The sequence below is a fragment of the Pseudophryne corroboree genome, chromosome 2, assembly GCF_028390025.1.
Source record: "Pseudophryne corroboree isolate aPseCor3 chromosome 2, aPseCor3.hap2, whole genome shotgun sequence".
NCBI lineage: Eukaryota > Metazoa > Chordata > Amphibia > Anura > Myobatrachidae > Pseudophryne > Pseudophryne corroboree.
This window is the reverse complement of record NC_086445.1, coordinates 25,809,829-25,820,459: the sequence shown is the minus strand read 5'-3', so window position 1 is coordinate 25,820,459 and position 10,631 is coordinate 25,809,829. Positions and strand designations below refer to the sequence as shown.

Sequence of the window (10,631 nt, the reverse complement as noted above, 5' to 3'; positions counted from 1 at the left end):
CTTGATTTGGTTTCAACAAGTTCATGACTAGAGTCATGAGTTCCTGTGCTTTTTCCGTCGGAAGAAAAACCCTTTTCTGGTCCGTGTCCAGAATCATGCCCAAGAAGGGTAGCCGAGTTGTAGGATTCAGCTGCGACTTTGGAATATTGAGAATCCAGCCGTGTCACTGTAACACATTCAGTGAAAGTGACACGCTGCTCAGCAACTTCTCCCTTGATCTCGCTTTTATGAGGAGATCGTCCAAGTACGGGATAATTGTAACACCCTGCTTGCGCAGGAGCACCATCATTTCCGCCATTACCTTGGTGAAAATTCTTGGGGCCGTGGAAAGCCCAAACGGCAACGTCTGAAATTGGTAATGACAATCCTGTACCGCAAATCTTAGGTACGCCTGATGAGGAGGATATATGGGGATATGCAGGTATGCATCCTTTATGTCCAGAGATACCAAAAAATCTCCCCCTTCTAGGCTGGCGATGACCGCCCTGAGCGATTCCATCTTGAACTTGAACCGTTTTAAGTAAAGGTTCAGGGATTTTAAATCCAAAATGGGTCTGACCGAACCGTCCGGTTTTGGAACCACAAACAGAGTCGAGTAGTACCCCTGCCCTCTTTGAAGCAGGGGAACCTCTACCACCACTTGTTGCAGACACAATTTGTGAATTGCCTGTAAAACTATCTCCCTTTCCAGGGGTTGTTCCGGTAGGGTCGATTTGAAAAATCGGCGAGGGGGCACTTCTTCGAATTCTAGCTTGTAACCCTGGGAAACAATTTCTATTGCCCATGGATCCACCTGTGAGTGGACCCAGACGTGGCTGAACAGTCGAAGACATGCCCCCACAGGAGCTGACTCCCTCAGGGGAGCCCCAGCGTCATGCGGTGGATTTAGCAGAGGCCGGGGAGGACTTCTGTTCCTGGGAACTAGCTGTGGTGTGCAGCTTTTTCCCTCTGCCCTTACCTCTGGCAAGAAAGGACGAACCACGTGCTCTCTTGCTTTTATTGGGACGAAAGGACTGCATTTGATAATGAGGCGCTTTCTTCGGTTGTGAGGGAATATATGGCAAAAAATTTGATTTACCTGCCGTAGCCGTGGAGACGAGATCCGAAAGGCCCTCTCCGAACAATTCCTCACCTTTGTAAAGCAACAACTCCATATGCCTCTTGGAGTCGGCATCACCTGTCCACTGCCGGGTCCATAAGCCACGCCTAGCAGAAATAGACATAGCGTTTATTCTGGAACCCAGTAAACTAATGTCTCTTTGAGCATCTCTCATATATAGGACAGCATCCTTTATATGCCCTAGGGTCATTAAAATGGTATCCTTATCCAGGGTATCAATATCAGCTGATAAGGAATCGGTCCATGCTGCTACAGCACTACAAACCCAGGCCGACGCAATAGCCGGTCTGAGTAACGTACCCGAATGTGTGTAAATGGACTTCAAGGTAACCTCCTGCTTGCGGTCAGCAGGATCCTTGAGGGTAGCTGTATCTTGGGATGGAAGCGCTATTTTTTTTGATAAGCGCGTTAAAGCTTTGTCCACCCTAGGGGAGGATTTCCACCGTATTCTGTCCTGTGACGGGAAAGGATACGCTACAAGAATCCTTTTGGGAATCTGCGGTTTTTTGTCTGGAGTTTCCCACGCTTTTTCGCATAAATCATTCAGCTCATGTGAGGAAGGAAAGGTGACCTCTGGTTTCTTTACCTTAAACATGTGCACCCTCGTGTCAGAGACAGGGGGTTCCTCTGTGATATGCAAAACATCTTTTATAGCGATAATCATATATCGAATACATTTTGCCACCCTTGGCTGCAATTTTGTATCATCATAGTCGACACTGGAGTCTGAGTCCGTGTTGGTATCTGTGTCAGCTATGTGGGATAGTGGGCGCTTCTGAGACCCCGAAGGTCCAGGTGACTTTGGGACAGGCATGGGTTGACTCCCTGACTGTAACCCAGCTTCAGCTTTGTCTAAACTTTTGTGCAGTAAATTAACATTTGCACTCAAAACATTCCACATATCCATCCAGTCAGGTGTCGGCGCTGCTGACGAAGACCTAGCATTCATACACTCCCCCTCGTCCTTAGATGAGCCTTCAATCTCAGACATGTCGACACACGCGTACCGACACACCTCACACACACACAGGGAAGCCCTTCTGAAGACAGGTTCCCCACCAGGCCCTTTGGAGAGGCAGAGAGAGAATATGCCAGCACACACCCCAGCGCTATATGAGCCAGGAAAAACACAGTGTGTTTACCTAGTAGCGCTTGTAATATATATTTTGCCAAATATGTGCCTCCCCTCTTCTTAAAAACCCTCTTTCACCGTGTGTCAAACAGGGAAGAGTCCGGGGAGCTTCCTCTCAGCGGAGCTGTGGAGAAAAGATGGTGCTGGTGAGTGCTGAGGGAGAAGCCCCGCCCCCTCGGCGGCGGGCTTCTGTCCCGCTCGAAATATTTCAAATCATGGCGGGGGCTCTCTATATACATGTACAATGTCCAGCTGTACATGTATATACACTTATATGCCATATAGGAGTCTTAAATTGCTGCCCAGGGCGCCCCCCCCCCCTGCGCCCTGCACCCTGACAGTGACCAGAGTGTGTGGGTAAATGGGAGCAATGGCGCACAGCTGCAGTGCTGTGCGTTACCTCCGTGAAGAATCTGAAGTCTTCTGCCGCCTGTGATGATCTTTTCCTCACATACTCACCCGGCTTCTTTCTTCCGGCTCTGTGAGGAGGACGGCGGCGCGGCTCCGGGACGGACGGCGAGGGTGAGACCTGCGTACCGATCCCTCTGGAGCTAATGGTGTCCAGTAGCCTAAGAAACAGAGCCCTGAAACTCAGAGAAGTGGGTCTGTTTCTCTCTCCTCAGTCCCTCGATGCAGGGAGTCTGCTGCCAGCAGGTTCCCTGAAAATAAAAAACCTAACAAAATACTTTCTAACAGGAAACTCAGGAGAGTCTCTGAAATGCACCCAGCTCCTCTGGGCACAGTATCAAACTGAGGTCTGGAGGAGGGGCATAGAGGGAGGAGCCAGTGCTTAAAGTGCCCATGTCTCCTGCGGAGCCCGTCTATCCCCATGGTCCTTACGGAGTCCCCAGCATCCTCTAGGACGTTAGAGAAATATATATATATATATATATATATACACAGTGGTCAAAGTGGAAATTTTGAAGTGGGGGTATGGAAAAGTCAAGGACGCAATTATGTGCGCGCCGAAGATGCGCGCTCTCCAGAAAAGGGGGCGTGGTCACCCAAAAGGGGGCATGTCCAGTGTAGTAGAAACACTTATACTATCTAGTACTGGTGCCCCTTTCACATTATAGCACACGGTACGAGACGAAATTCACATTATAGAGCACGGTACGAGACGAAATTCACATTATAGCACACGGTACGAGCCGAAATTCACATTATAGCACACTGAATGAGCCGAAATTCACATTATAGCACACTGAATGAGCCGAAATTCACATTATAGCACACTGAATGAGCTGAAATTGTGACAGCAGGGACAGCCAGAGTGACAGCAGGGACAGTGAGAGAGAGAGTAACGACAGGGAGAGAGAGAGAGTAACGACAGGGAGAGAGAGAGTGACGTGTGACGACAGGGAGAGAGAGAGAGAGAGTGATGACGGAGAGACAGAGAGTGACGACAGGGAGAGAGAGAGAGAGAGAGAGAGAGAGTGACGACAGGTAGAGAGAGAGAGTGATGGCAGGGAGAGAGTGACGACAGTGACAGCAGGGAGAGAGAGAGTGACAATAGGGACAGTAACAACAGAGAGAGGGTGACAGCAGGGCAACATTACCTGACTGTGATCGGTGGAGGCACCCATGGGAAGCGGCGGTGATAAGGAGGCCTTTGGTGCGGTGAGGTCCTCTGTCCACCATTTGTTGCGGGTGAGCGGCTGGCGGCGGTGAGCGGGTGTGAGCTAGTACAGTGCTCTACACAGTCGCTGGGCACCAAGCAGATACACACTCTTTTTCATTTTCGGGTCAGTGAAGAAGTGGCGGCATACCATACCGCCGTATACCGTCCCACTTCGACCAATGTGTGTATGTATATATATATATATATACACATACATACATACATACATACATACACATATATATACATATACATACATGCACATATATATACATATACATACATACACATATATATACATATACATACATACATACACATATATATATACATATACATACACACACATATATATATATACATATACACACACACACACACACACACACACACACACACACACACACACATACTGGGTGCATTTTATGTACCATTGACGTTAAGAGTTTACCACACGACTCTAGTCTGAGAGCTGTTAGAACTATGGTGACAGACAATGCACTTTATAATGGCCAATATATTTTATATTTTTTTAATAGTTTAGAAGTAACATTTAAATGTAACTATTTCATGTTTAATGATGTGTTTTTTTCTACAGCGATGGGGATATGCCATGGGGTCAAATGTGGCCCCCAATTTCACTAATTGCTTTATATCGGACATTAAGGATAACATTTTGTCATAGGAATGAGCCTACAGTAAAGTTGTGTTTCACACCCGCTTCATAGATGATTTATTATTTTGGAGTGGTAACAATCAGGAGTTATAACTGCCATTAGACACACAATTCCTCGGAATCTCCTGTTAAGTTTACTTACTGCATTGATAGCAATACAGTGAATTATCTGGATGTCACCATTATAGTACAGGATGGGTGTAAGGTGTAGAGTGTGTGGGATTCTAGCGTTCATTCTAGCACCCTGCACCTTTTGAAAACCCGTGCAGTTCCTCTTTATCTGCCTGGGGTGTCTCTCTCTGCTGTGGTGCTTCTACCACACTCTGGTCTCTCAGTGTTGAGATACAGACCGGGGTGTGCTAGAAGCACCATAGCAGAGAGCGACACCCCAGACAGGTAAGAGGAACTGGATGGTTTTTGAAAGTTGCAGAGTGCTAGAATGAACACTAGGTTTCTCCAGGGCAGCGGCGGCTGCTCATGAGAAGCGTTCACTCGCAGTGTCAGACGTCTCCAATAGCTTCCTAAGGCTAAATCATTTTTCTGGCCAGTAAGATAATTCCCCCCTCACTACAGCAACTTCCCTATGATCTAAGAAATCCCTGAGTTATAGTATCAGGAGAGATGTACTATCACACACCCTGTGACCTTACAGCTACACTCCACATCACACACCCATAACCTGCATCACTTTACATGTAATATAATAGGCAGCTGTAGGGCCAGTACACAGTTTGTCTCATATGCAACTGATAATGATGATACATCCTAAGTGCAACCTATACATATATTATTACCATTAGTGATGGAATCACTGTGGCAACCTCCCTCGTACTGATGTATGGGAATCACCAGAGAGTGCAGGGAGGAGACTGGTCAGATCTCTGGGCTGGTAACACACAGTGACATGATGTGAGGGGAAGAGCAGGAGTATAATAGGAGATGATGGAACCTGAACCAATATCTGACCCAGATGTCTCCTGACTCCCACTCTCGGCAGATGCATTTCCCTCATTAGATTATACTGACAGATTATTACAGTGACTGAGCAAGGAGAACATGACTCTTTTGTAATAAGTGTTTATTACTCACCTGTGCTGTTACCTGTAGGGATTTCCTCCTCCATACACTTCTGATTACCTCTCACATACGTCTGTTCTTCTCCCTCTGTATCTTCTGCCTTATTATCAGTCACATCTATCTCTTCTTCTTCCTCTGTATCTTCTGCGTTATTATCAGTCACATACGTCTCTTCTTCTTCCTCTATATCTTCTGCATTATTATCAGTCACATACGTCTGTTCTTCTTCCTCTGTATCTTCTGCCTTATTATCAGTCACATCTATCTCTTCTTCTTCCTCTGTATCTTCTGCCTTATTATCAGTCACATACGTCTCTTCTTCTTCCTCTATATCTTCTGCGTTATTATCAGTCACATACGTCTCTTCTTCTTCCTCTATATCTTTTGCCTTATTATCAGTCACATCTATCTCTTCTTCTTCCTCTGTATCTTCTGCATTATCAGTCACATCTATCTCTTCTTCTTCCTCTATATCTTCTGCGTTATTACCAGTCACATCTATCTCTTCTTCTTCCTCCATATTTTCTGCGTTATTATCAGTCACATCTATCTCTTCTTCTTCCTCTATATCTTCTGTCTTAATATCAGTCAGATCGTCCCCGTAAATGCAACATACAATAATAAATTACACTGAGATTAAACTATATAAAATCAGAATATAAGAGACACACAGCTTCTCTACAGATCATATAAGTGACAGATACTGGGGTATTTTGTTGAGACCCTATATCCCACCTACCTGATCCTCCTGTGGGATCCTGTGATTCTCCTGTCTACAATCCTGGGAATACAGAGGATGGGGACATCTCTCTGGGGTATCTCTGTTACTGGGTCCATCTGTAAGAGACACACAGTGACTGAGCACATTGTATATATTGATTATCAGATGATGTGTATATAGGGGGACCCCATACCTGCTCTCCCCTGTACAATAAATGACAGTCTCCTCTTACCCAGTGATGTGAGGGGCCGATGATTCTCTATGATCACGTCCTTGTACAGACCCCTGTGTTCCTCTATATACTCCCCCTCCTCCATGGAGAAACAGACGGCACCATCCTGACACCTTATAGGAACCTGACACACACAATGATACAGTCATCGCCCAGACACATCCCCTGGTGTTACTGTATAATACCCCATTCCCAGCAGTCACCTCTCCAGTCATCACCCAGACACATCCCCTGGTATTACTGTATAATGCCCCATTCCCAGCAGTCACCTCTCCAGTCATCACCCAGACACATCCCCCGGTGTTACTGTATAATGCCCCATTCCCAGCAGGCACCTCTCCAGTCATCACCCAGACACATCCCCTGGTGTAACTGTATAATGTCCCGTTCCCAGCAGTCACCTCTCCAGTCATCACCCAGACACATCCCCTGGTGTTACTGTATAATGTCCCGTTCCCAGCAGTCACCTCTCCAGTCATCACCCAGACACATCCCCTGGTGTTACTGTATAATGTCCCGTTCCCAGCAGTCACCTCTCCAGTCATCACACAGACACATCCCCTGGTGTTACTGTATAATGTCCCGTTCCCAGCAGTCACCTCTCCAGTCATCACCCAGACACGTCCCCTGGTGTTACTGTATAATGTCCCGTTCCCAGCAGTCACCTCTCCAGTCATCACCCAGACACGTCCCCTGGTGTTACTGTATAATGTCTCATTCCCAGCAGTCACCTCTCCAGTCATCACCCTGACACATCCCCCGGTGTTACTGTATAATGTCCCATTCCCAGCAGTCACCTCTCCAGTCATCACCCAGACACATCCCCCGGTGTTACTGTATAATGTCCCGTTCCCAGCAGTCACCTCTCCAGTCATCACCCAGACACGTCCCCTGGTGTTACTGTATAATGTCCCGTTCCCAGCAGTCACCTCTCCAGTCATCACCCAGACACGTCCCCTGGTGTTACTGTATAATGTCTCATTCCCAGCAGTCACCTCTCCAGTCATCACCCTGACACGTCCCCCGGTGTTACTGTATAATGTCACATTCCCAGCAGTCACCTCTCCAGTCACCACCCAGACACATCCCCTGGTGTTACTGTATAATGTCCCATTCCCAGCCGTCACCTCTCCAGTCATCACCCTGACACATTCCCTGGTGTTACTATATAATGTCCCATTCCCAGCAGTCACCTCTCCAGCAGTCACCTCTCCAGCAAGCAGCTGAATGATCTTGTTAGTGAGATCCAGGATCTTCAGCACATTGTGCCTCTCATGTATCAGTGAGTGAGGTTGAGGCACCGTGATTGGGCTGTGGGTCCTGCTCAGTCCTCCTGACACACGGGGACAGCTGCTGGGTGTCACACAGTCACTGGATTTCTTCTTCACTACTGTGTAACCCTGTATATTGGGGGAAACGTCAATAAAGAGCTCAACCCCACCAGCATGGAGCTGTGCTTTCCTAGTAGATACTGTGCATAATATACAATAAGGGTGCAGACTACAGACACAATGCTTACCTTACCTGTACCCACCCCCTGTATACAGGAAGGTGGAGAGTATATAACACCTTTCCTGACATCTTCCTTTCAGTGAATGAAAACACAACATATTGTGCCTGACACAGAGTCCACACAAAGTGGCTGCATTTGTGGACGCATTTCATGCTTGGAAATAGCTGCAGATTTCCGCATATATTCAGTCAGCCGGATCCCTGTGGCTGCACCGCCCCTATAGATCTGCATGTTAGAGCAGCATGCATACAGTATGTACCAGCTCAATCCTGGGTGCAAGAGGTAATTTTGACATTACAGGATCTCCAAATACTATCAATAGGCCGCAATAACACATATACACCACTGCAAACATATGGCAAGTAGTAGTGTTCACCCTAGGTGCACGGTGCTGGATGAGGAAGGAGGGCATATTTTAATTTTTGAAAGGCAAAATTAAAGACATGATGTAGCACTACATCTACTGTAACGATACATCACTTTTATAAGTATATAAAAGTATACATGTATATGTGTTGCCCTCACCTCCCCAGTCATGTCTCTGTTTTATTACTATACATATGTGATGTCACTCACTGCCAGATCCCCTCACCACCTCAGTCATGTCTCTGTATTATTACTATAGATATAAGTGATACCACAGTAATACTCCCATAGCTCACCTCCCCAGTCATGTCTCTGTATTATTACTATAGATATGTGATGTCACTCACTGACAGAACCCCCTCACCTCCCCAGTCATGTCCCTGTATTATTACTATAGATATAAGTGATGTCACCATGACACTCCCAGATCCCCTCAACTCCCCAGTCATGTCCCTGTATTATTACTAAAGATATAAGTGATGTCAGTGTGACGCTCCCAGATCCCTTCACCTATCCAGTTATGTGCCTAAATTACTATAGATATAAGTAATGTCACTGTGACACCCCCAGAGCCCCTTACCTCGCCAGTCATGTTCCTGTATTATTACTATAGATATAAGTGATGTCACTGTGACACTCCCAGATCCCCTCACCTCCCCAGTCATGTCCCTGTATTATTACTATAGATATAAGTGATGTCACTGTGACAATCCCAGATCCCCTCACCTCCCCAGTCATGTCCCTCTATTATTACTATAGATATAAGTGATGTCACTGTGACACTCCCAGATCCCCTCACCTCCCCAGTCATGTCCCTGTATTATTACTATAGATAAAAGTGATGTCACTGTGACACTCCCAGATCCCCTCACCTCCCCAGTCATGTCCCTGTATTATTACTATAGATAAAAGTGATGTCACTGTGACACTCCCAGATCCCCTCACCTCCCCAGTCAGCAGGTAAATGATCTCCAGGGTGAGATGTAATATCCTCTCAGTCACAGCACTCCTCTCCTTGTCCATCCTCAGTCACTCAGTGATTTATACAGGACAGGTATCACCCTCCTGTGATTTCCTCTCGGTCCTCACTGCACAGCAGTCTAGGAATAAATATAATTATTAGTATAATAACATTACAGAGTACACTGAGTGACAATTAATTCCTCATATGTAACTCAAGCCACAGAGACATGGTCAGCGTTTCTCAGAAGTTCCCCTGATCCAGCTTCATAAACCTGCTTAGCCATACGATGCTGCACTGCTTCAGGCTTAAACAAGAGGTTTTTCGCCAAACAGTTTCAAACCTCCAAGACCAGAGCAGGTCTGGCTCAACGGGATATTGCTGGGATCCGCTACCAGTCTGTGTCCGGCTCTCTGTACCGGCTCCCACAAATACAGTCATCATCACTGATGTCACAACCAGACAATGATGCAGACAATAGGTGCAAGTGCAGCGAACGCGGTGCCTCTAAACATTGTCCCGGCATACACAGACTGGCAGCGGATCCCGGCAACTCACCAGTGAGCCAATCAGACTCTGCCGACACTTATATTTTGTGTAGGTTGTTCCAGATGAAATATGTTACAGCTGCACAGACTGGAATTTGTTATCCCCAGTGTTATTTCCTCCCAGATTCTCCAAAATGTCCCCCACACTGCATAGACCGCACTGCTAACTATGGGGGCTGCAGGATTCTGTCAGGGGAAGCCTTTCACTTTCTACATCTGGGGAAAGGAAATATGCCCAAATAAACTGCTGGGGATAAGCTGGTATCAGTCATGTTTCCCAACCGGTACCAGTCACGCTCCCTCTCACAGTGTCAGTCACTCCTCCCACCCAGTACAAGTTACACCCCCCTCAATGTGTCAGTCACTCCTCCCACCCGATACCAGACACCCCCCCCTCACAGTACCAGTCACACCCCCTCACAGTGTCAGTCACTCCTCCCACCTGAGACCAGTCACACCTCCCTCACAGCATCAGTCACTCCTCCCACCTGGTACCAGTCACGCCCCCCTCACAGTGTCAGTCACTCCTCCCACCCAATACCAGACATGCCCCTCTCACAGTGTAAGTCACTCCTCCCACCCGGTACCATACAAGCCCCCCTCACAGTGTCAGTCACTCCTCCCACCCAATACCAGACATGCCCCCCTCACAGTGTAAGTCACT

General features: G+C 47.1%; 1 protein-coding gene across 1 annotated transcript in view; it reads right to left on the bottom strand.

The window, feature by feature from the left end:
• The window catches only part of LOC134989418 (uncharacterized), a 229,117-nt gene extending 219,636 nt beyond the window's left edge, over window positions 1–9,481 (bottom strand). The window contains exons 1-6 of the mRNA XM_063950608.1: window positions 9,404–9,481; window positions 7,788–7,979; window positions 6,580–6,703; window positions 6,366–6,463; window positions 6,015–6,203; window positions 5,639–5,759 (exon numbers count right to left, since the gene is read on the bottom strand). Of these exons, the coding sequence (XP_063806678.1) occupies window positions 5,639–5,759; window positions 6,015–6,203; window positions 6,366–6,463; window positions 6,580–6,703; window positions 7,788–7,979; window positions 9,404–9,481 (802 nt within the window). The remainder of the gene's footprint in view (window positions 1–5,638; window positions 5,760–6,014; window positions 6,204–6,365; window positions 6,464–6,579; window positions 6,704–7,787; window positions 7,980–9,403) is intronic.
• Between the last annotated feature and the right edge of the window lie 1,150 nt (window positions 9,482–10,631).